Below are 26,696 nucleotides of genomic sequence, written 5' to 3'. Positions count from 1 at the left end.
TGGCTTCAGAAAAGTAAGTTACTTTTGCGACTTACTTGACAGATCCCAAAAGTAAGTCGCTTTAAGGCTGGAGAAATTATTTATGTGTGATGTCGCTTTTTGAAAAAAAAAAAAAAAATTGCTTTGGTTTTCGCCGCCGCCTACCTGCCCGATCGGGAGGAGGGGGGGGGGAGGGGGGGTAGAGTCGGCGGGCCAGTGCGGGGGCGCGGGAGCCGGGGATTTTTTTTTTTTGTAGGCCTCACGGGACTGCCGGGTCGCAGTGGATGCAGCTGATGAAAGGGGTAGTGGCGGGCGCGCTGGGGAGGGGGGGGGCATCTGGGACGTACTACATCAAGGAGGGTGCCAGGCTTACCGAACCGCTGCTATTGCCTCTGCTCGCAGGTCTATTTCGCCGGCTTGCTGCACGCTTTCGCTTTGCTCGGCTCTGCTTTTTCTCCTCTCCCGTCTGTCTTCGCCGCTGTGCCTCACCTCCTCCCGGAGCAAGGCTGCTTTCGCGCCCTGCTCCGGGAGGAGAGACACAGTGACGAAGCAACAAAGACTTTTCGTGTTTTTTTACACTTCCTGGTGCCTGTCATTCCAAATGCCATTTGAAATGCCATTTGAAATGACAGGTACCAGCGCACCCAGGTTACTGTATAGGCGCTGTATTAAGCGCCTATACAGTAAAATGGGTTGCGCGGGCATAACCCTTCCCTATCGCTTCACAGCCGCGGCATGCATTTGCATGCGATTAGAAGAGAGTATCGGGGACTTAGTGAAGAGAACTGTGCGTGCGGGGAGGAAGGGTGCGCCTGACACTGCCGCACTGTTTCTACCGCGGCCTTACTGGATCGAGCCGAAAGGAAGTTAGGATGCTACTGATCCCCACACTAGCAGAATCCCTCACCTCAGTTATACATGCAGAACACAGAAAGACCCTCACAAAATATAGAATAAAGAAACCATAAAGTATAAATAGAAATATGCAGATAAAACAGAACTGGAAACCGCAACAAGCCAGTTTCTATATGCAGTACAACAATGGAAAAACAAAAATCATCATGTTTCATAAAATAAACAAAATCATAAAGCATCAATCATAATAGAAGAAAACATGCTAATAAAAAATACATATTTCAAAACAGTTAATGAATAAAATATCAAATAATTACAATTGTATACAAAATGTTTAAAAAATTTCCCAAACATCAATAAAATATTTCAAAACAATTAAAACCAATAAAGATAAATGGTCCCATACTCTTACAACAACATAAATAAATAAATAAATAAATGCAATGTCAGAACTTTTGATTCCAAAAACCCTGAGATGGTTGGACCTGAGGGATGTGCACAGACTTTCTCCTCTTGCTCTCATACACACACACACACACACACAACACATATACACTCTCACATACTCACCGATACACACTTCCATGTTCATTCACACACAACACTCTCACAGTCGCACACACACACACACCGTTACACACACATGCTCACTGACACAAAAACAGTCATACACGCTCACTTGATTGACACTCTCAAGCTCACTGACACACAAAAGTTGTCTCACTTTTTCAGATGCTCACTGACACAAATACTCAGTCTCACACACATAGTCACACATGAATACTCACATAGGGGTAGATTTTAAAACCCCTGCGCGCCGGCGGCCTATTTTGCATAGGCCGCCGGCGCGCGCAAAGCCCCGGGACGCGCGTAAGTCCCGGGGCTTCGCAAAAGGGGCGGGAGGGGGGTCCCGAGTCCCCTGGCACTGCGGCCTGTGCCGGGGTGGCGCGCGCAAGTTACGCCTGCTTCAAGCAGGCGTAACTTGCCCAACAAAGGTAGGGGGGGATTTAGGTAGGGCTGGGGGAACGTGGAAGGAAAGTTCCCTCCGAGGCCGCTCCGATTTCGGAGCGGCCTCGGAGGGAACGGAGGCAGGCTGTGCGGCTTGGCACGCGCAGGCTGCCGATTTTGCGCAGCCTTGGGTGCGCCGACCCCAGATTTTATAAGATACGCGCGTATCTTATAAAATCTGGTGTACTTTTGTTCGCGCCGGTGGCGCGAACAAAGTACACGCACGCGTATGTTTTGAAGATCTACCTCAGCTAGTTGCACACACTCTGACCGGATCACTCACACACACACACACACACACCCCCAACACACACAGCCCACCCAAAAAAATGCAGGAGCCAATAATTTTTTACTCACATTGGTGGTTAGGGGTTTCAGGCAAAGCCCCGTGTTAACAGGGTTCCGGTGAGCTGGCTGCCTGTTGCTGGAGAAGGAGGCGGCATCCTTTGCCTTAGGAAGGGGAAGGCTGTAAGCCTCGATACCGTTTTGTTTTTTGGTTGCAGCCCAAGGACTTAGGGGGACCCATGGCAGAGGAGCCTAAGGCACGCAACATGGACCCGGGGGTGAGACAGCCGTGGGAGGCCTACCACCCGCCTCCTGAAGGGGGAAGAGAACACGAGCCGTAAGAGGAGGCGACTTCACTGTTTCCTGCCTCCGCGGTAAAAGCGCGAAGGCACCACCACCAGCCCACTTCAATGATGGAAAGCCTCGGAAGAAGGGGCTTCCAGCACGAGAGAAGTGCGGCCGAGGCCCGGGATTGGTAGCAGTGGCCCTGCAGGCATGGGGCCGCCGCGACCATTACTAACCACGTGATTTGCTGGACCGGCCCACCGGGGCATGCCCGATAGGCCAATCCGCCCCTGGTCCAACTGTACATTAACCCGTGCCCTAGGCTGGGCACACATTATTGCATCAGCCCCTACAGTAGCAGGAACAGAACAGTGGTATTGGAAAGGATTAACTGCATTCGCGTCCGGGAATATACAACATTTTTTTTTTTTTTTTTTTTTTTTTTAGCAAAAATGGGCATCATCCTTCTGTTAAGCAAAAGCTGATCTTTAGAAAATTCATTCAGAGAGGAAAAACTGTTTATGTCTACTAATTTACTGTAAGGCTTTTAGAAATAAATCAGTTACACATGCAGAACATAAACACACCTTCACCAAATATAGAATAGAGCAACCATAAAAAGTAGAACTACAAACACGCAGACAAAAACTGAACTGGAAACTGCAAGACGCCAGACACTCTATGCTGTGCAGCAATGAAAAACCAGAACCATCACCATTCCTCAAACATGAAACAAAATCAAGAAGTAAAATGCATAAGCATAATTCTAAAAACATACTAATATTATTTAAAAAAAGCTGATGAATAACAGATCAAATCCAGTGGGAGCACTGAGAGGAGAGGATCACCTTGCTGGTGGTTGGATAGAATCACTGCTTGGAGAAATGTTTAAAACTTAAAAGTATTGGGGAGAACTAAAACTATTGGGGTATATTATTTAGTGTTCTCGTGTTTTTTTGTTTTAAATAGGTGGTCAGCAAGTCAGGCAACAGCCAGAACTTTGTGTGTTAGTATTTCCCACCCCTAGCTCATCCTTTAATTTATAGGCAGGTTTTACTTTCATACTTAAAATTAAAAAAAAAATAAAATTTTGCCTTTTAACTTAAATTCAGAAATTCCCCATACCTTATCCAAAAGTTTGATCATTCCCTTGTAGGTTACTAGCAGATATATAGTAAATACACTAATACATTTAAAAGACCCTAATTGTATGCAATCCTACACCCATAACAACCTAAAACTTAACTAGGAACTGAACAAATTTAAGATGAAACCAGCAGCAAGAGGGGAGACTCCCAGTCTTTTGCATCAAGTATCACATGTAAGATTTGTTTACCCACCGGTGAGAAGTTATACGTGCGTGCGTTGCAAAGAGCTCGTCTCTCAGAGAACGAGTCTGATCTCTGGAGCCTAGAGTGGCAGACCTGGAGGAGCTGAGGCAGACAGAGAGGTATATAGATGAGACCTTCAGGGACACATTAGCCAAGTCCCAACTCCAGTCTGGCATCCCTGGAGCTGCTTTGGAGGAAGAAGGTCTCATGATCAGAAAGCATCAACCTGGTGCAGCAGGAAATGATCCTGTAGCAAGGACTTGCTCTCCAGGTGGTGCATTGTTCTCTTGCACCAAGGATGTGTCTCGCAGGGCTTCTACCAAGGAGGGAAGGGTCAGGTTGATCGTCATAGCTGGTGATTCGATTATTAGGAATGTAGATAGCTGGGTGGCTGGTGGGCATGAGGATTGCCTGGTAACATGCCTACCTGGTGCGAAGGTGGCGGACCTCATGCGTCATCTGGATAGGATTTTAGACAGTGCTGGGGAATAGTGGGCTGTCGTGGTACATGTGGGCACAGACATAGGAAAATGTGGGAGGGAGGTTCTGGAAGCCAAATTTAGGCTCTTAGGTAGAAAGCTGAAATCCCGAACCTCCAGGGAAGCATTTTCTGAAAAGCTCCCTGTTCCACACGCAGGTCCCCAGAGGCAGGCAGAGCTCCGGAGTCTCAATGCGTGGATGAGACGATGGTGCAAGGAAGAGGGATTCAGTTTTGTAAGGAACTAGGGAACCTTTTGGGGAAGGGGGAATCTTTTCCAAAGCGATGGGCTCCACCTTAACCAGGGTGGAACCAGGCTGCTGGCGCTAACCTTTAAAAAGGAAATAGAGCAGCTTTTAAACTAGAACAAAGGGGAAACCAGACAGGCACTCAGCAGCGCATGGTTTGGAGGGAGGCCAGTCCTACATTCTAGCAATGATAGATATCTCTGCAGCCTTTGACACCATTAGCCACAAGACCCTAATTGACAGACTAATTGAAATTGGCATAACTGGCAATGCTTTTTACTATGGCTCAAATCATATCTAGATTTGGACTCACAAAGACGGGAGTAGCTGGCTTGTTACGGCGGTTACTACCCCAAACCAAATATCCAAATTACTACCTCCACCTTCCTCTATTCCTGATGCCTTTCAACTAGCTTGATCACTCCATTCTTATACTTCACTTTCAATGCATATCCAGCATAGTTCTCTGCTTCAACAGCAGGGGAGAAGAAAAACTGTTACTCCCCTGCCGTTTAAGCAGAGCTCTCTGCTTAAACGGCAGGGGAGAAGAAAAAAGGGTTCGCACTCACAAAGCGGGGAGTAGCTGGCTTGTTACGGCGGTTACTACCCCAAACCAAATGTGCCTGATACTTCACTTTCGATGCATATCCAGCATAGCTCTCTGCTTCAACGGCAGGGGAGAAGAAAAAAACTGATACCTCACGCATATCCAGCATAGCTCCCTGCTTCAACGGCAGGGGAGAAGATAAACAACCAATAAGGGCTGTATAACATAATCTGGGTAAAAACAGATAAGCATGGGTGTGGCTTGCTTATTGCGGCGGTTACTACCCCTACTACCTCTAACTAATCAAGCTAGATATTTCACTTGGATGCAGCTCCATCACCGCTCTCTACATTAAAGGTGGGGGTGGAAGGGAATTAGAACCAAGAGTATGAGAGAAAAAATGAGGGAAGCTTGCTGGGCAGACTGGATGGGCCATTTGGTCTTCTTCTGCCGTCATTTCTATGTTTCTATAAGAAAACAGACATTACAAAGTTAAAATTGGCAAGAGTGACTCTGATCCTATCAACGCAACTCAAGGCGTGCCCCAAGGTTCCTCCCTATCTTCCACACTCTTCAATAAATACACTCTTCAATCTTAAAAAATGTATTAACACAACCATGAAAGAATGTTACTTCAAGCTACAAACCTTAAAAAAATTAAAACCCCTCCTCCACTTCAACGATTCCTGAACAGTGCTCCAAGCCACCATTCTTTCAAAAATCGACTATTGCAACACCCTCCTTCTCGGACTTCCTAAAATCACTATCACCCCCCTCCAAATGCTCCAGAATGCCGCCGCTCGCATCCTCACCAACACTCGCAGAAACGAACATATCACCCCTGTTCTCAAAGAACTACACTGGCTCCCAATCCAACACCGCATCAAAAACAAAACCCTACACAACCAAAATATGCACTGGCTCAATAACTCCCTCACCTTCCGCAACACCAATAGATCCACCCGTTCCCGATACCTAGCAACCCTACACACTCCCTCACCTAAATTTACTCACCACAACTCCACTAAAGAGCGCGCAACTTTCCATGGCAGGGCCTACACTATGGAACACTACGCCGACCGATTTACGCCAAGAACACTGTTTGCAAATATTCAAACAAAAACTAAAAACTTGGCTTTTCACACAGGCATACTCTTGACCCACACACACCCTACACTACCCTGCCACTCACTTTGCCCCTTCTGCACAGCTCCAATACCCCTCCCACAAGGCCCCCCCGCATACTTCCTCCCTAACCACCTCTTATCCCCTAGCAATGTCCCACACTGTGCAAATATATAAATATCCTGAAATGTGTAAATATTTTGCTGCCTATATATCATGTTACTCAAGTTCATTAACTAGTACATTTTTTACACAGTTTCTCCTATTATCATAGACACCCCCTCTCGTTATTCTACTGTTTCACTATTCTGTTCCATGTAAAGTTTATACGCTGCTGTTTATGTTTCTATGTAAACAGATATGATGTTTCCCCAATGAATGTCGGTCTAGAAAAACTTTAAATAAATAAATGTGTGTGTGTGTGTGTATATATATATATATATATACACACACACACATATATATATATATATATATATACACACACATACACATATATACATATATACACACATACATGCTCCCCATTTGCAAAATTTCTAGCGGACCTTGGACTCAAACACTTCATATACGCCGACGACATACAAATTCTCATCCCCATCACTGAATCCATACCCAAAACACTCCAACTCTGGGATACTTACCTCTCAGACATTAACCAACTTCTCACGCAAATGAACCTAGCACTAAACACCACAAAAACTGAGCTCATGATAATGTCACAAACCAAATAATAAAATGCCATCTGACATCACCACCATTCAAACCCTACACCCAATTTCACACAATGTAAGAGACCTTGGTGTCACCCTAGACTCTGAACTGAACCTAAAAAAATTCATAAATACATCAATGAAGGACTGCTATTACGAACTCCACATTCTAAAAAAATTAAGGCCTCTCCTACATCACAACGATTTCAGAACGGTCCTTCAAGCACTAATCTTCTCTAAAATAGATTACTGCAATTCTATACTCCTAGGACTCTCAGCAACAACAACACTCAAACCCCTTCAAATGCTACAAAACGCCACTGCTAGAATCCTTACCAACACACGTAAAAATGAGCACATTACCCCTATCCTAAAAGACCTACATTGGCTACCTATTCACTTTAGAATATGCTTCAAAACCCTTACAACAATACACAAGACTCTATACAATCAAGATTCACACTGGCTCAACCCATCCTTCCACTATCAAACCCCACGAAGGTCCACTAGATCTGCCAAAAACGGAACCCTACCGATTCCCACACCCAAACTTACACACCTCAACTTGACCCGAGAACGAGCTCTATTACTCGCTGGTCCCTCAATCTGGAATGCAATGCCCCAAGAACTCAGGCTAGTGCCAAACACTCAAAACTTTAAAAAGAAACTGAAAACCTGGCTGTTTACAAAGCCTTCCCATGACACCCATTCAAGTCAATCCCAGAAGCCGTAACACCCGCTCAACAGCCCTTTTTATAAAATTTTCTGTATTCCCCCTCACCCTTGCTATTTCCTTGTAATTACTCCAACCCTTGGTTAAAATCTTTTACCAGTCCCTACCTCTAAGCTCCTAACTCTATAATTGATCTATAACTCTTCTGTCCAGTAAATCTGGGAAGTTTTTGTTCGCTTTAAAAAATTGTTAAGATGTAATTTCCTTTCATCCTTTCTATTGTTTTCACTGTAAACCGATGTGATGTGCAAATGAATGTCAGTATATCAAAATAAATAAATAAATAATTAAGGTATTTTCAAAGGATACTAATGAAGCAGTAGAGTTAATGGAACCTCTCTGTTGAGATCCCCTAATAAAAACAGTAGTCAAAGTGCCTGTAATTAAAAACTCACCCGAGTTAAAAAAGATTCCAATATATCCAGGACAACTGAAAAGCAGAATGTTAATACAAACTTTGAAATGTTCGTATGCTAATGCCAGAAGTCTAAGAAGTAAGATGAGAGAATTAGAGTGTATAGCAGTGAATGATGACAGACTTAATTGGCATCTCAGAGACATGGTGGAAAGAGGATAACCAATAGTGCTATACTGGGGTACAAATTATATCGCAATGACAGAGAGGAGCATCTTGGTAGCGGAGTGGCGCTTTATGTCCGGGATGGCATAGAGTCCAACAGGATAAAGATCCTGCATGAGACTAAATGTATAATCAAATCTTTAAGGGTAGAAATCCCTTGTGTGTTGGGGAAGATTATAATGATAGGAGTATACTACCATCCACCTAGTCAAGATGGTAAGACGGACAGTGAAATGCTAAGAGAAATTAGGGAAGCTAACCAAACTGGAAGTGCAGGAATAATGGGAAATTTCAATTACCCCAATATTGACTAAGTGAAACATCAGGGCATGTTAGAGAGATAAAGTTCCTGGATGGAATAAAGGACATTTTTATGGAGTAATTGGTTCAGGAACTGGACAAGAGAGGGAGCAATTTTAGATCTAATTCTCAGTGGAGCACAGGATTTGGTGAAAGAGGTAGTCCTGGGGGAATTCTGCGCTACTGCGGAGCACAGAATTTGCGCAGAATTCTCCCCCTGTGCAGAATTGCCATTTTCTTTGTAGAATTTGGCAATTCTGCATAGAAAATAGAGGAAACCCTAGCATGCCGCGAATGGAGTGCACGAAAATGAAGGCCCCCCCCAGTGCCACGGGACGTGTGCCATTCACGGCGAAAATGAAGGCCCCCGGTGCCGTGGGATATGTGCTGTTCGCCGCGAAAATGAAGGCCATGTGTGCAGCTCAACTCGCGGCGAAGATGAAGGTCCCAATGAGAGTTAACGTGTGTGTGCATGAGAGGAGAGGGAGTGAGGGAGAGCATGGGAGGTGAGGGGGGGGGGGATGCTTGAGTCTGGGAGCCAGAGAGAGGGAGCCTATATGAGGAGATTGTGAAGTGTATGTGAGAATGTGTATGTGTGTGAGAGACTGGGAGCTGGTGTGTATGAAAAAGGGTTCGTGTGTATGCAAGGGTGCTATCCTGTGTGAAGGGATTGTGTATGTGTGAGATAGAGCCCCTGTGAAGGGGTGCATGAGCGAGAGACATAGATAGCCTGTGTGAGGATGTATGTGTGAGAGAAAGGGAGCTTGTGTGGGTGTGTATGCAAGAGAGAGGGACCCTGTATGAGGGGATATGTGTGTGCGCGAGAGAGTGAGGGAGTCTGTATAAGGGTGTGCATATGTGTACTAGAGAGGGAGCATGTGTGAGAAAGGGAGGGACAGAGGGAGCCTGTGTGAGAGGGAGCCTGTGTGAGGGGCAGTACTGAGAATGGGGTCAAACTTTGGAACGATCGATTGAAAGGGGTTGAGCCTAGAGGTGAAGGGGAGAGATACTGGCAGGTGGAGGAGTTGGGGCCTGAGAGGGCAAAATGGCCAGGGGAGTAGGGGGAGAGTGAGTGGAAGGGACACTCTTACAGTGAATTTCTAGGGAAATTCGCTCAAAATGTTTAAAATTCTGCATCTTTCTGTATTAATTTAAAATGTTGTTACTTAAAGACTGTCATGTAAATTGTGTTTTTTTGACCAATATAAAGTTTGCAGAATTTTAAGTTTTTGTGCGCAGAATTTCCCCCAGGAGTAGAGGTAAATGTGGTGGGGCTGCTTGGCAATAGTGATTATAATATGATCAAATCTGAATTAATGACTGGAAGGGGGACAGTATATAAATCAATGGCTCTAGAGCTAAACTTTCAAAAGGGAAATTTTGATAAAATGAGAAAAATAGAAAAAAAACCTGAAAGGTGCAGCTACAAAAAGGTAAAAAGTGTGCAACATTGTTAAAAAAATACCATCCTAGAAGCTCAGACCAGATGTATTTCATGCATTAAGAAAAGTGGAAGGAAAGCAAAACAATTACCGGCATGGTTAAAAGATGAGGTGAAAGAGGCTATTTTAGTCAAAAGATCTTCATTCAAAAATTGGAAGAAGGATCCTTCAGAAGAAAGTAGGATAAAGTATAAGCATTGGCAAGTTAAATGTAAGACATTGATAAGACAGGCTAAGAGAAAATTTGAAAAGAAGTTGGCCATAAAGGCAAAAACTCACAATAAAAACTTTTAAAAATATATCCGAAGCAGAAAGCCTGCAAGGGAGTCTGTTGGACCATTGGATGATCAAGGGGTTTAAAGGGGCATGTAGAGAAGATAAAGCTATTGCGGAAAGATTAAATTATTTCTTTGCTTCAGTGTTTACTGAAGAGGATGTTGCAGAGATAACCATTCCGGAGAAGGTTTTCATGGGTGATGATTCTGATCAACTGAACCAAATCACAGTGAACCTGGAAGATGTAGGCCTGATTGACAAACTGAAGAGTAGTAAATCACCTGGACCGGATGGTATGCATCCTAGGGTACTGAAGGAACTAAAAAATGAAAATGTTGATCTATTAGTTAAAATTTGTAACCTATCCATTGTACCTGAAGACTGGAGGGTGGTCAAAGTAACCCCAATATTTAAAAAGAGCTCCAGGGGCGATCCGGGAAACTATAAACCAGTGAGCCTGACTTCAGTGCCGGGAAAAATAGTGGAAACAATTCTAAAGATCAAAATCATAGAGCATGTAGAAAGATATTTTTTAATGGAACACAGTCAACATGGATTTACCCAAGGGAAGTCTTGCCTAACAAATCTGCTTCATTTTTTGAAGGGGTTAATAAACATGTGGATAAAGGTGAACCAGTAGATGTAGTGAATTTGGATTTTCAGAAGGCATTTGACAAAGTTCCTCATGAGAGGCTTCTAAGAAAACTAAAAAGTCATGGGAAAGGAGGTGCAAATTGCGAAGCCGGCCCACTTGGCCAGAAATCATGCCCCAAACTCCTCCCCCTTTTCCAAATTAGCATCGCACTATGAGTTATGGCGTTTTTCACATGCAAAAACGACATAAAGCAATTTGATAAATGATCCCCTAAGTTTCCTTCTTTTCTCCTCCTAAACTTTAAAGCAATCCCCTGCAGGGAGATGCACATCCACCATCTGCTGGAGATGGAGAATAGTGGTGGGTTGATGTCACTGCAGGGGTATATGTACTGTGATGTCAACTTTGCTCCATCTCCATGTAGAAGTGCATAACCCACTGGTTTTCTATTCACCTGTCTATATGCTAAGAAATGGGAGACGGAGGGAGGTGGTGGTGTGGAAAATCCCCCCCCCCCCCCCCACAATTTTGTTCCCGCTCTACTTTTCTCCCCATCTCCCTTTTCCTCTCACTCTTCTCTTTACCTGACTCACACCCTCTTCCCCTTTCCTTCCCCCTCCTCACACCATACCCTTCTACACCCATCTACCCTTCAAGCTCTTGTCACCAGCATGGGTCTTCTTCGTGCTGTGGAGGGAATTCTGCCTCACCTCACATACCATTGCACAGGTCTTCTTCCTACTGGTGGGGGATGGGTGTGTGTGTGTGCCAGTGGGAACCCTGCCCGTGCAATGTTGGCCTTCTTGATGGTAGCGGTGGGAAGCCCATCAGTGCATCACACACCATGCAGTTGCATCAATCTTCTTGTCAGAGGGGGTTGGAATCCCACCAATGAGCCAGGTACCATGCTGCCACAAGTGCCTAAACAGGCATCACATGGGGCATGTCTGCTCTTTGTTTGAGATAGCCATTTACATAGTGAGGAGATAAGACTTCATGACACAGGACCCAAAAATAAGAAGTTGCCATACTAGACTGAGGGTCCATCAAGCCCAGCATCCTGTTTCCAACAGTAGCCAATCCAGGATACAAGCACCTGGCCAAGTACCCACACATTAAATAGCAAGTCATGGACTTCTCTTCCAGGAACTTGTCCATACCTTTTTTTAAACCCAACTTCGCTAATTGCTTCTGGCAATGAAGTCCAGAGCTTAATTGTGCATTGAGTGAAAAATATTTCTCCAAATTTTTTAAAAGTGCTTATTTGCTAACTTCATGGAATGCCCTGGGGGAATTCTGCGCTACTGTGGAATGCAGAATTTGCGCAGAATTCCCCATCTGCACAGAATTGCCAAATTCTGCGCAGAAAATAGCAGAGGAGACTCCGGCATGCTGCGAATGGAGCTTGTCCCGCGGCACGCGCTCCGTTCGTGGCGAAGATGAAGGCTTGGCGCGCTGTTTACGGCGAAAAGGGAAGGTCCCCGTGTGCCGCAGGAAGTGCTCTGTTCACAGCGAAGATGAAGACCCGGCGTGCCGTTCGCGGCACACGGGGGCCTTCCCTTTTCACCGCGAACGGCGTGCTGGGCCTTCATCTTTGCTGAGAACGGAGCGCGTCCCGCGGCACACGGGGGCCTTCCCTTTTCACCGCGAACGGCGCGCTGGGCCTTCATCTTTGCTGAGAACGGAGCGCGTCCCGCGGCATGCCAGTGACAGAGAATGTATGTCTGGGAGGGGAGGGTGAGAGAGAGTAGAGGGCGTGAGAGAGAGCATGGGGGGGGGGGGGGGTGGATGCCGGTAAGAGAGAGAGTGTGTGTGTGAGAGAGAGGGAAGGGTGACAGAGAGCATGGCTGGTAAAGGGGGGGGAGGGTGAGAGAGAACAGGAGGGTGTGAGAGAGAGCATGAGAAGAGAGGATGGGTGGGGGGGATGCTTGAGTGTGGGTTTCAGAGAGAGGGAGCCTATATGAGGGGAGGGGATGCCAGTGAGAATTTTGTGTGAGAAAGGAGAGGGGGTGTGGGGGTGAGAGAGAGCTTGGTTGGTAAGAAGGGGAGTGGGGGGATGCTTGAATGTGGGTTTCAGAGAGGGAGCCTATATGAGGGGAAGGTGACAGAGAGCAGGAGCTTGTGACAGAGAGCATGGGAGGTAAGAGAGGGTGGGTATCAGAGAGAGGGAGTCTATATGAGGAGATTGTGAAGGAGTGTGTATGTGTGTGAGAGATTGGGAGCTCATGTGTATGTGAGGGTGCTAGCCTGTGTGAAGGGATTGTGTATGTGTGAGCCAGAGCCTGTGTGAAGGGGTGCTTGAGAGAGAGACAGAGGTAGCCTGTATGAGGATGTATGTGTGAGAGAGAAAGGGAGCTTGTGTGAGTGTGTATGCAAGAGAGAGGGCCCAGTATGTGGGGATGTGTGTATGCGAGAGAGTGAGGGAGCCTGTATGAGGGTGTGTGTGTGGAAAGGACAGTCTTACAGTGAATTTCTAGGGAAATTCTGCTCAAAATATTTAAAATTCTGCAACTTTAGTAACTTTTTTCTGTAATAATTTAAAATGTAATTACTTAAAGATTGTCATATAAATTGTGTTATTTTGACCAATATAAAGTTTGCAGAATTTTCAATTTTTGTGCACAGAATTTCCCCAGGAATATATTATATGAAAAAGTAAATAACTGATTCCCATTTACCTATTCTAGTCCTCTCAAGATTTTATAGACGTCTATCACATCTCTCTTCAGTCATCTCTTCACCAAACTTAACAGCCCAAACCTCTTTAGTCTTTCTTCACATGGAAGCTGTTCCATCCCCTTTATCACCTTTTTTCTAGTACTATATCTTGTTTGAAATGTGGCAACCGGAACTGTACACTTTACTCAAGGTGTTGTCTCACCATGGAACAAAAATATTTATTATACAGCTTGTGCATTAGGCTGTGGCATTATTAGGATTCTTCGCGTTCATTTTACAGTACACGCCCTCATCTTAAATAATTAAAAACCTCAATATCTCAAAGAGTCCAATAATTCAATTACATTATTTGATCATATTCCACTCCTCTACCAGACCAGTGAGACAAGCCTATAGAAACAACCTTCATATCCCACCGATGAAGTCAGCATTAAGCAAAAGAGCTTTCTCCACAGCTGGTCCCAAACTCTGGAACACTCTCCCATCAGATCTCAGATCAGTGCAATGCTCCACTACATTTAAAAAAAGACTCAAGACTTGGTTATTCAACCAAGCTTTCCCATAACATCAACCTGCGGAATAACCCTGCCAATGATCCCTTCGGTGGTAACCCACTAGAGAACTATTTAGATCATCTCTAGAACTCACTTGAACTTTGGCAGTCTAATATCAAAACCAGTCTTATAACTATCAACTGTTCATTTAGCCTACATTAGACACCGTATCTTTTACCTATGTTATTAACTCCATATGTACTAATCCAAGTTATATCGACCTGTTCATTGTAAGACATGTACTTGTCATTGTTATTGTTTAGAATGTAAACCGAATTGATCAGTAATTCTGTTATTGGAAAGTCAGTATATAAAAATGCTAAATAAATAAATAAATCCCCCCCTCCCCCCCCTCCAAGGCCAGCAGTTTTTTCATGCTCCCTTGAGATTCCAAATTCCCACAGATCTCTTTTTTAATTCCCAGCCATCTAATCCAGTAACAATCCATGGCTCCTCTTCTTGACTTTGGGAAGCAGGTACTCCAAACCTAGCCAGGAGACGTTGCTGTTGAGTAGAGGCTACAACGACTATGAAGAGGCATCTCCGGCAAGCTCCTCAAGGAGCCATTAAAAAAAAAAAACACAAACCCTGGCATGAGAGCACACTTCCACTAGGTCAGCCCCTGGTAAGATGATTTCCATTTATAAAACAAAGGAGCCTGCGAACTACAAAGACCTTATAAGGCACTAAAGCTAAACCTCCTATATACTTTAGACGTCGACTTTCCGTTATATAGCGAAACCTCACCTTTGAAACCAGCTTTAGACACAGGCCCCGCCCATCTCGCACTACGGAACGAAACAAGTTTCGGGCTCCTCTGCAGCATAATGGAGCCCTTTAAAAAAAAAACCAACCCCCAGAAAGAAACAGGCAAGGGATTGGCTCTCCGTTTACAGGTGAGCGAAACGTGTCGGGCCAATCGCGAGTCGTCGCCCAGCTACAGGTTCAAAAGGAGCCAATCGGCAGCGCGCTGCGGCTCTCCGTCCAATGGGCTGCGTCCTTGAAGGCGGGCGGCTCGCTTTTTGAAATCCGGTAATGGCGGCTGCCGCGGGATAATGAGATGAGTTGAGGAGGTGGTGGGGGAATTATTAGCGCTCGCCTTCCCCTTGTTTATTTTTGGAGGCGAGCGTCTGTGAACGCCGTTGGATTCAGATCGCCTTTCCTCCCGGCACTCCAGGCCCTGAGCGTGCATTTTCCCGGTGCTATCCGCGTGCGTGGCCTGCTGGAGGTGGGTGGTGCGTGGCGATTTCCACTTTCTCTATGTCTCCGGTTCGTTTCTTCATCGTTTGATTTGGCAGTGTTGTGTTTTTTGGTGGTCAGATGCGTGGTAGAGAGAGAGAGAGAGTTCTTCAATTAATCTAGTTTTTGCGGTTTATTCCCCCCCCCCCCCCCAGCATGTTCCTTTCTCTGAGTGCAAAAAGGTGGGGCCAGTTTCGCATTGAGAAGCTGGGCGCAGAAAACTTAATGGCTTTTAAAAGGATGGGCCGACAAAAGCAGAACAAATATTGCTCCACAGTGATCTAGGAGATGTGTATGTTTTAACGTTGCTGGAAGAATAAGTTATGGTCGAGAAGATTATGGGCTAGGTAACTTTAGCGTTGTCTTATATTTTTGTTCTGAAATATTAATGGAAAACAAATAAGGAAAGCTGATGTAAAAAAATGTTCTGCAGTCTTTTTTTTTTTCTCTCCCATTACAAAGGTATTTATCTTTCCCGAAAACCTAACTGAAATACGGATAGGATTTTTATTTTTTTTTGGCTTGGTTTCGAGATCTTGATGCAGAGGTTAGTAGTTTAGGCGAGAAAAAGTGATAAGCAGAGCTGTACCAATGTAGGGAGGGGTAACCGGATAGATAAGTGGACTAAGCCGTCTTTATCTCTTGACAGCTGTTATGTCACTAGGTAAGAGAGTAGTCTAGGAAGAACATAACTTATTTTGTGTTGAGGCAAGATGAGGACGAGGTAAAGTGAACCTGTTTTGTGACTTCTCATACGTTGATATCTTTTAAGGGAAGTATTTACATGTGAAGTTTCATCATTCAAAAAGTGTTTCTTTGGCCATCTTTAGTCATGTTGGTTTTTTTTTTTTTTTTGTTTTTTTTACAGCTTCCAGAATCCTCAATGACTGACAACAGTATGTTGACATCTGCTACAGGGATGAGTCTCCTTGCAGACATTTCAGTGTTTGACTCTAAAATAGCTGAAACTTCCAAGGAAAACATATTTATTGGGTCTGCTTCTGATATTGATGGTAACTGTAAAGCATTTTTATTTCTTTATTGCTTGCAACCTGATATAGCTAGTTCTATATATTTATGCTTGCAATATTGCACATGTGATGTAACCTTAAATGGCATCTTTCTCTGTGACTAGAATATGGCTATTGTTTTTTCATATACACACTTTCACATTATTAATGATGTATATAGTTCTTTTCATAGTTTTGACTTTTGCAATTTTGTCAGAATTAACAGCCATAACTGTTTTCCCCCTTCTCTAATAGAAGAAATGCCCCAAATTGAAACCAGGGTGGTTTTGGTTAAGGAAGCTGGAAAAAATGAAGCACTTCTAAAAGCACTGGAGGTATGTTGTAGCTTAGTTACTTTGTTAATTTTATTTTAAAGTCGGTTAACTGCTTTAATTCTTTACTTGGTCTTCCTTTTCCACAGACCATTAAAATAATGGAAGTCCCAGTTATAAAGATAAAGGAACATAGCCCTGGAAAATCAAGTGAAAAATTTATAAAAAGTATTATAAATATGGTATGTTAATTGGCTATGCATACCTGTAATTTGACTGCATGTAGCATGTTACACCTTATAAATCACAAGAACTTCAGTGCACAACTGACATTGACATGCATATTTTATACATGTTTTTAGATGTGATTTATGGCCAAGATTATTTTTTTTATGATTGCTTTTTGAGCAGGTATTCAGTTTAACTATGTTTTGAAGGCTTTGACTTGTTTGGGCCTTTTTTAAAGGTTTCTAACTTTGGCTTGCACTAATGTGCATAATGGTATTGGGTAGAATTGAGGCTTTTTTTGTCTAAACTTATAATGCTGTATAGGTCTTAATGTCTGTTGTGCTCTGATTTGCACTTTAGAATTTCTAAATATTTTATTACTTGGGTGGTGGTCTAGTTCAAGATGAAACAACCAGCTATTGTATAGAGACTGGGAATCTTCACGTTTTAATAAACTCTGATTCAGTATAAGCTATTCCTAATTCCCCAAAATTGGCATACAATGTACCGAAGCCTCTGAAAGCATTTTTGGTTGACCTTAAATATTAAGAGCTTGGTGTAACTGATTCTATGCAAGTGGTAGATTAAAACTTGTATGTTGAGGTTTTTTTTTTTTTTCCTTGACAAGATCTTTATAAATAAACAAATCTAATTATTCAATGTTAGAACTCATCTAGTCTAATTTCTAAACTTGTGCCCTTATTCAAATTTTTGTGCATTGCATTGGGATGTTGGCAGAAAAGCCCAATGTGACCAAGTAGATTGAAGGATTTGGACTCTCATGGTAAACTTTAATATGCAGCTATCCAAAGGCTGGTTTTTTTTTTTTTAAATCTTATAACTAGTACAGTGGTATGTTTTGGAATTGTGTAATTACTACTAGATACAAATTGAACAATAAAGAGATCTTTAATTTTTTAAGACGTGTCAAGCAGATCTAGATTAGTTTGTGCAATCTTTAAGGAAGATGAATATCAAGGCTTGTAGACCTGTTGCAATTCATATTGTAGTAATCTAACTTTTTTTTTTTTTAATTGTACCAATTTTGGGGTATTGGTTCAAATACTGAATCAGTTTTGGACACTAATACACTCTCACCTGGGTGCGTAAAGGTTTTTAATGCACTCATTTTGACAAATGATTAAATGCTTCATGTAGATCTATGGAGGCACATTAATATAAGCTTTTATCAAGTATAAATTACTCACATTTTTTGGGTTACTGTGAAATAAATTAAGGACATTAAAGTACCCTGTATCAAAACGGAATCGGTGGAAGAACTTGGAGATGCTGATTGCCCAGAGTTTGAGACTGTGTTCGTGGTGTCAGATTTTGAGAACGAAACCTATAAATACTTGCATAAAACTGACCACAGAGTCCTTGGACCTCCCATAGTATTATACTGCGCACAGAAAGGAGAGGTATGTAATCTGATGCTCTAACACTGCAGTGCAAAACAGTTTTTTGTGATGTTATGTAATCAACTTAATTGCCACATTTTGTATACATTTTATTACTTTATCTTTGTTACTGTACTAAAGATATTTAACTAATCATACAAACAGGAAATGTGCAAGAACAATTTTAAGTTTTCTCCCCCAACCCGCATCCATTAAAGATACATAAACAAAAATCTCATCTATGTTGCCCATGGGATAGGTGCATAGGCAAGAAAGTTATTAATTGATAGCCTGATGAAGATATTTAGTGAGACTTATTAAATTAGTGTACCAAGATCTGAGTGTGTGTTTTGGGGTGCTCTATTTACTTGTGTTTTTTGTTTTTTTGGGGGGGTGGGGCAGCAGGGAACTCTCATCTTCATTAGCCTATAGTTTGCATTTTCTGAAACTTTACTTCTCATTTTTTTTTTTGTCACTTATAAACATTTGAAAAGTGAGTCTTAGTATATTTAATCTATACATGATGTCTTAATTAAAGAATCTTCCAGGAAGTCTCTTTCCTGTTGGTTCTGCTATGGCATGTTGTGTCTGTATTACGCAAGCAAACTGGGAGAATAACACACTTGCTGCCTTTTGTGAAGCAATGAAAAGATATTTTTCTAGCGTGTAGCCAGATGGACCGATGGGTTATGTGCTCCCCTGCTAGCAGATGGAGACTGAGTCAGGTTTCAAAGCTGTCGTCACCTTAGATATACCTTCAGTGACCTTAGCCATTCAGTATCGCTCCGTTTCCTAGCAGATGTGGACATGCAATCCCCACACCAGCATCAGTGTTTAGAGGGATTGCAGTCTGGTTTGAAGAAGAAAGTTTACCTTTAAATTGGAGAGACCGAGCCTCGCTCTCCTGCAGTGATACCTAATGGTTCCTCCCCCAGTTGAGAATTCCTGAGGCGATTTTCCGAGATCCCTCAGAGCTGTGCCTTGGTCCGGTAGCCAGTTCCTGGCGTGGACTCAGCTGCTGAAGCAGCTGAAAAGCAATGGGTGCAGGAAGCAGAGAGTGGTGGTGACTGCCTAAGCCCTCTCCCCCTGCAGCTGGAGACTCTCTGTACTCAGCTGGTAAGCGCTGAGCTCAGGTAAGTAAAAGCAGGGCTCCGGTAAGTCTTTCCTCTGGTCAGGCTTAGGTGGCCAGGCCACGGTGGTGCCATCTTGCTCGTGGTTTAGTGTGGTGCCATTTTCCCCCCATAGACCATTAGTAGGCATGGTGCGGGCCAGCCCTACTGTGCGCATAAGTGTGCATACCTGCACGCATAAGTATTTATTTATTTAGTGCTTTTATATACCGGCATTCATGATACAGATCATATATCTGTTTACATGGAACATAGGGAAATAACATTAACATAGCCAAGAATAAACGAAAGTTACAATAAAACAGGGGTACCCAAACTGGGAATAAGAGGAGCCAATGGCAGAGGAATTCTGAACTAAACCATGTCAATACAACAATATTTACAAACGCAGTAAAGGAGATGTGATGACTAGAGGGCCTTGGAGTGAGCCTGTAGATGGGGAGGTCCCAGATTAAGGGAAGGCTTGTTGGAATATTGAACTTCAGAAAAAAAGTGAAGTCTTCACTTTTTTTCTGAAGTTCAATAGACAGGGTTCTTGTCTAAGGTCAGAGGGCATAGCATTCCAAATGTTAGGTGCCGCTGTCGAGAAGGCTCTCTCTTTGGTGGCTGAGTGGAGTGTGGATTTGGCTGGGGGGGTGAAGCGATCCCCTGTAGGCTTCTCTGATCGGTCTTAGGGACGTGTGTAGAGTGGGTGGGTATTGGATATCGATGGGGCTTTGATTTTAAACTGATTTGTGAATGATGGTGAGACATTTGTGTAAGATTCTGAAGCTTATAGGAAGCCAATGCAGATTTTTTAGGATAGGTGTGATGTGGTCTCTTCTGTTGGCGTTTGATAAGATTCTGGCGGCCAAGTTTTGCAGCATTTGAAGCGGTTTGGTGGAAGAGGCGGGAAGACCTAGTAGAATTGAATTGCAACAGTCTAATTTGGAAAAAATGATGGCTTGGAGTACTGATCTGAAGTCCTGGAAATACAGAAGCGGTTTGAGTCTCTTTAGCACCTGAAGTTTGAAGAAGCAGTCCTTGGTTGTGTTGATGAACCTCTTTAGATTTAGCTGGTTATCAATTATAACGCCGAGATTTCTTGCTTGGCTGACCCCAGGGTGTTGGTGTGGGACAGGTGAAGGTTATCACTGAGGTTGGGAGAAATAAGGAGCAGTTCAGTCTTAGATGTGTTCAGCACTAGGTTTAGGTTCGTTAGGTGGTTGATGTCTTGAAGACAGTTGTCCCAGAATTTAAGTGTGTTTGAGAGGGATTCGGTTATCGGGATCAGGATTTGAACGTCGTCTGCGTATAGATAGTGTTTAAGTCTTAGCTTTGTAAGCAGCTGACAGAGGGGGGAGCAGGTATATATTGAAGAGTGTAGGTGACAGGGAAGAGCCCTGAGGTACGCCTCTTGTGGAGTTGATGCAAGGAGACTCTTTGTTATTGATTTTTACTTTGTATCCTCTGTTATTGAGGAAAGAGTCGAACCATTTGAATGCTGTTCCTGTTATCCCGATGTCTGTAAGTAGTTTGAGGATGGAGTGATTCACAGTGTCAAATGCAGCCGAGATGTCAAGTACTAGAAGGAAGGAGTGTCCAGTGTCCAGCCCCATGAGAAGGTGATCTGTGAGGGAGATGAGGAGGGTCTCTGTGTTTAAAGATTTGCGGAATCCATATTGCGTAGGGTGAAGAATGTTGTGGTCTTCCAGGTAGTCTGACAGTTGGTTGACTAGTTTTTCCATGATCTTAGCAATGAACGGCAAATTTGAGATGGGGCGGAAGTTATTGGGTTCCTTAGGGTCTAGGTTTGGTGTTTTGAGCAGGGGTTTGAGGGTAGCGAGTTTCAGTACATCAGGGAAAATTCTTTGGGATAGTGAGCGGTTTATGATATCCGCTAGATGTCTGGAGATGGCGTCTGGCACCGATAGGAGTAGTTTAGTTGGGATATGATCGAGGGGATGGTTTGAGGGTTTCATTTTCTTTATTAAGGATTCTATCTCTAGGGCAGATGTAAGTTCAAATGAATCCAGAGTGGTTCTGGTGTTTGACAGGAAAGAGATGGAAATGGGAATATGGGTTGGTGGGCAGGAGTGTTAGTAGGTTGGATATTTTGCTCTGGAAGAAAGTTGCGAGTTCATTTGCCTTTGTGCTTGATCATCCGGGATGGGTGGGGTGATGGTTTTTGTGAGATCCGATACATATGAGAATAGGGCCTTGGCGTTGAAAACGAGGTCGTGAATTCTTTGGGCGTAAAAATCTTTTTTTGTTCTAGGAGTGGAGGGCTGATTTGTAGGCGGCTAGTGTGCTCGGGCCTGGGGTCTTACACCATTTCTTCTCTTTCTGTCTGAGGTTCAGTTTAAGTTTTCTGAGTTCATCGGAGAATCAAGGTTGTTTCCTGTTAGATGTCTGATTTTTTTTTTTTTTTTTTTTGGTTGTAAGAGGGCATATTTTGTTTGCTACTGATTCTGTGATGTGCCATGAGAACAGTGCTGAGTTGGGAGTTGAGACATCTAGGTTGAGTAGTTCCTTTGTTAGGTGCTCACTGAGGATCTCAGGGGAACAAGATCTTCTGTAGTGAAAAGTAGATTGCGTGGATTGAGAGTTAGGATTTTCTTTTCTCAAGAGGGTGGTGGAAATCAATACATGGTCAGACCAGGGGACTGGTGTGCATTCAGGGGGGGTAGAATGTGATAAGCCGGAGTTTATGAAAATGAGATCTAGAGTATGACCTGCTTTATGGGTGGGTTTGTTGATAATTTGATTAAAACCCATAGTCTTGAGGGAGGTGAGGAATGCTTCGCAGTTGGTAGAGAGAAGGATTGAGTCAACGTGGAGGTTGAAGTCTCCTAAGATCAAAGCGGGGGCATCTAGATTGATATATCTGGCTATTGTTTCTACAATGGGGAAGGCGTCTGTGTCTAGGAGACCTGGCGGAGCATAAATGAGAAGGATTTGAAGCTGGTCAGATTTGAACAGGCCTAGTTCTAATTTGGATGTGGACTTGGTTGGTTGTAGAGTTAGCCTAAGTTCTTTCTTGGCCGCTAGGAGCAGGCCGCCGCCTCTTTTTTTTTTTTTGTCTAGGAAGAGAGAAAAAGTTGTAAAGATGTGTAGGTAGTTGGTTTATTAGGGCTATGTCTGTGGGTTTAAGCCAAGTTTCCGTTATAGCGCAGATGTCTGGGTTTGAGTCGAGATAATCGTTCAGGATATGTGATTTCTTAGTGAGTGATTGAGCGTTGAATAGGGTCAATGAGAATAAAGTAAGACCCAGAAGTTGAGTAAAGGGGAGATCATGATTGGGATGAGAGATCTGGTGGCACGGGACCTGAGAAGCTTGGCTGATTTTTCTTTGGTAAGCATGCTGTGTTGTAGGATAGGGATTGGGTAGCCTTGTGTCATGTTTCTCTTCTGGTGAGGGGCTGGGTGAGCTTTGAGTGAGCGTTCCTTTATTGAAGAGTTGGGGCGTGGCTGAAGTTCGAGTGAGCGTCTGAGTGAGGAGGTTGAGTTGAGTGAGCGTCCGTCTGAGTGAGGAGGTTGAGAGTTGAGTGAGTGTTATGTTGAGTCGGGTTGGCGTCTGGTCAGATTGAGGAATTAGTCCGTGGGTTGGAGACGAACGATGAGGGCACACTGAGGGCCGCACTAAGGGGTGCACCAAGGGGCAGGCCCCTTGGGCGCGCTCCTTGGGCATGCTCCTTTGGCGCGCGGCACCGCGGGGAGTAGCCCTGTTTTAAAGGGCTTCCTTAGCTTTTTTTTTTTTTTTTTCTTGGTTTCCTGTCCCCCCTCCCAGGCGCTGACGTCAGCGTCAGTGCGGCTCTTACCGGGTTGCTCAGGGAGGGGAACGCCACGTGGTTGGCGAAGCTGGCTGGAGGCAGGGTAGGGGCCTGTTGGCTGGATCGGGTCCCGGCTTGCAGGTGGGTCCGGCGGCAGAGGAAGTTTCGTAGGGAGTAGCCCTGTTTTAAAGGGCTTCCTTGGCTTTTTTTTTTTTTTTTTTTTTTACATTCATACACCAGATGCTTATTACCTACTCATGTCAGGAACGATTTCTGCACGCTGGAGTCCAAGTGCTAGCTGGCTGAACGCACATGCTACAGTGAACTATGGCTCCGGCATCATAGAAGCACAAGGGACAATCTTAATGCTACCTGCCATATAAGAGCTGCACAGTCTGACCTAGAATCCTTTGTGTATCAGCACTGTGAGGAAGCCAGGGAGGGCTGGACTCTCAGAACGTATCCAAGCCCGGCTCCTCCCAGTCAGAGGACAGGTCAGCCACGACCTTATCTGGTAGCACCCCGGATCTGAGCAATCCCTGGGCTGCATCCTCCTCGAGAGGGCGGTTCAACGGCACCTACCCCAGTTCCTCCTGGGCTAGGTATGGACCCGTGATCTTTCCTTAGGTGGCATTCTTTCAAGGCCTTCAAGCCTTTGTTCAGGCACAGTCAGCTGCTGCCCCTGCTCAGTCTGAGCCCCAATTGTGAAGGGCTGGTAGGACAAGGTCATCAGCATGCCTCTGACATGCTTCCCCTTACGAAAGGTATACCTGACAGGGACCCAGACACCATGGACGATGAAGGAGATGCAGACTCATCGGAGGACAGGGAAATCCTTCCAGATCTGGAGCCATACCGGGCCATGCTACAGTTTTCCTACAGAATTGAAATTGCCATCCCTGGTCTCCCAGACCCTGAAGCCTCTGTCAGAACCAAAGAAGATTCCCATCCTGGTGTCTCTACGAAAAGCCTCTTGTTTCCTGATGCTGGAAGCCTTCCAGGAGTTGATTTACCTGGAGTGTGATGCCCTGGAAGCCATCTTTAAAGGAGGTCTGGCATTGGAGGAGCAGCCTTGAAGGATGTGCACGATAGGTGGTTGGAGTCCATCCTTAAGTAAGCCTTTGACATGACAGCAATATCACTTCCTGTTGTGCCCTGGTGGTTCGCTCGTGTCTGCTTCTTTTGAGAGAGGCAGATAGCTCAGGGGAACGTTCTAGGGTGGCGATGGAGCCCGCTGCGGCCTTCTTAGCAGATGCAAGCTCTCACCTAGTACGTATCTCGACCAGAGTAGTAGCCTCAGTGGTGGCAGCCAGAAGACCGCTATGGCTGCAAAATTGGTCAGAGGACGCAACCTCTAAGACACTCACTCACAAAAGATGCCTTAAGGGATCCCTCTTTTTCAGAAGCGAATTGGAAGAGCTAGCTAGTAACCAGTGCCTTGGTTACTGGAAGATAAGAAAAAGGTTGCAGCAGCCCTCACCCGTCAGGGGGTCTGGCCAGGGGCTCCCAGCGCTTCTGGCCCTACAGAAACTTGTCGTTTCAGACATCTGTGCCCTCAGGAAGGTCTGTCTTTTCGGAGTCTACAACCAAAAAGAGGAACTAGTTCATGCTCAAGTTGGACCTGAACTTCCCAATGAAATTTGGCTGACCCATCTATGGGACGAGGAGATAGGGGGCCAACTATCCCTCTTCTATCGGCAGTAGGTCGAGATCACATTGACAAATAGGTACTCAACATCATTCAAGAAGTTTACGCTCTGGAATTTCACAGCATCCCTAGGGACATGTTCATGACATCACCTTGCCACTCCCAACACAAACTGGCAGTGGGATCCACATTAAGGCTCCTTGGTTTGAGGTTTATAACCTCTGTATCTACACCCCAGCAAAATATGGGGCATTACATCTATTTCATTGTACCCAAGAAGACTGATTCATTTCGCCCCATCCTGGTCCTCGAGTGTCTGTCATCTTCGGATAATTCCCTTTCGCATGGAAACTATGCGCTCTGTCATGGCTATACAACCAGAGTTCTTAGGTCTGGGGAGGTTATCGGAGGCCTATCTTCATATTCCAATCAGTCAAGACCACCAGCGCTTACTATGCTTTATGATCCTGGGCTGCCATTATCAGTTCCGGGTGTTGTCCTTTGCCCCAGAACATTCTCCAAAGTTATGGTGGCGGTGGCACTGAGGAAATAAGGGATCCTGGTGCACCCTTACTTAGACGACTGGCTGATCTGGACAAAGTCATTGGAAGAGAGCCCCCAGGTGACCAGCAGGGTCAGGTCCGTGCTCCAGAAACTTGGTTGGGTCGTGATCATGGACAACATTAGCCTCAAGCCATCCCAGTCCTTGGAGTGCCTGGAACACCAAGCAAGACAGTCTTCCTCTCTCCCTCCCTTGAGGAAAAGGAAACTGATGTGCCAAGTGTGTCTGACTAACACAATGCACCCCAGGGTGTGAAACTATCTCCAGGTCCTCGGCCTGATGGCATCAACCCTGGAGGTACTACCATGGGCGAAGGCACACGTGGCCACTCCAACACTCTCTGCTGTCACGTTGGAGAACCCACTGCTCAAGACTACTCGCTTCGTCTCCACCTATTGATGGAAGTATGTTCTTGGCTCCAGTGGTGGCTATAGGAAGTTCATCTAAGCAACGGTGTAAGCCTGTCCCCATCGAACTGGCTAATCCTCACAATGGACACGAGTCTCTGAGGGTGGGGAGCTCACTGTCAGGAATTAACAACCCAGGGGCGTGGACCAAGGAAGAAGCGCACTGGAACATAAACCGCCTGGAAGCCTGAGCTGTCAGATTAGCATGTCTGCAATTCAGCTACAGACTCCAGGGACAGGCAGTCTGTGTGATGTCAGACAACGTAACAATGGTAGTCTACATAAACTGTTGGGAGGAATCAAAAGCCACCAAGTGTCTCTGGAAATAGACCCCCTTATGGAATGGACGGAATTAAGTTTACAAGGGATCTTGGTTGCCCACATCACGGGGGAAAAATACGTCTGAGCGGACTTTCTCAACAGGGAAAGTATGAATCCAGGGCAATGGGCATTGTCGACCAGAGCCTTCCAGCTTCTAGTAGATCACTGGGGCCTCCCATCCATTGACTTACTGGCCACATCTTGCAATGCAAAGGTCCTCCAATTCTTTGGTTGCTGAAGATATCAGTGCTCCTAAGGGATCGATGCCCTTGTCTAGACCTGGCTAGAGGAGGACTTACTGTACACCTTCCCTTCGTGGCCTCTGCTGGGCAAGATCATTCACAAGATCGAACACAACAGAGGACTAGACTTGGTGGCTAGGGATTGGCTCAGATGCCTGTGATATGCGGAGGCTTTTGTTGGAGAGCCCCTTATGCCTCCCTCCACACAGGGACATTGTCCATCAAGGTCCGATCCTTCGAGGACCCAACTCTGTTTTGTCTTACGGTCTGGCCTTGAGAGGGCTTGCCTGACAAAGCATGCTATTCAGCAGTAGTAATCATCAGCTTGCTCCTTGATGTACATGTGAATCTGGAGAACATTTGAGGCCTGGTGCGAGGAATGCGTGGTGCCCCCTCCGACCAAGATGCCCCATGATTCTGGAATTTTTTTACAGGACAGCCTGAACAAAGGGTTGTCTCTCAACTCCTTGAA

The 26,696-nt window shown here is 44.8% G+C and overlaps 2 protein-coding genes across 10 annotated transcripts in view; one reads left to right on the top strand and one right to left on the bottom strand.

Annotated features, from left to right (window-relative positions):
* The window catches only part of NCEH1 (neutral cholesterol ester hydrolase 1), a 45,559-nt gene extending 30,717 nt beyond the window's left edge, over positions 1 to 14,842 (bottom strand). The window contains exon 1 of the mRNA XM_029616684.1: positions 14,761 to 14,842. The gene's annotated coding sequence lies outside the window, so the exon portion shown is untranslated. The remainder of the gene's footprint in view (positions 1 to 14,760) is intronic.
* Positions 14,843 to 14,995: 153 nt separating this feature from the next.
* ECT2 (epithelial cell transforming 2) overlaps positions 14,996 to 26,696 on the top strand; it is a 199,443-nt gene continuing 187,742 nt past the window's right edge. For 4 of the 9 annotated variants that reach the window (XM_029616757.1, XM_029616754.1, XM_029616755.1 and 1 more), the window contains exons 1-5: positions 15,056 to 15,241; positions 16,121 to 16,265; positions 16,518 to 16,597; positions 16,684 to 16,776; positions 18,001 to 18,183. In XM_029616757.1, the coding sequence (XP_029472617.1) occupies positions 16,136 to 16,265; positions 16,518 to 16,597; positions 16,684 to 16,776; positions 18,001 to 18,183 (486 nt within the window). In that variant the 5' untranslated portion in view covers positions 15,056 to 15,241; positions 16,121 to 16,135. The other 5 variants (XM_029616758.1, XM_029616756.1, XM_029616752.1 and 2 more) reach the window with 3 other exon arrangements.

This window comes from Rhinatrema bivittatum, chromosome 9 (assembly GCF_901001135.1).
Source record: "Rhinatrema bivittatum chromosome 9, aRhiBiv1.1, whole genome shotgun sequence".
Taxonomy (NCBI): Eukaryota; Metazoa; Chordata; class Amphibia; order Gymnophiona; family Rhinatrematidae; genus Rhinatrema; species Rhinatrema bivittatum.
This window is presented reverse-complemented; position numbering and strand designations above follow the sequence as displayed.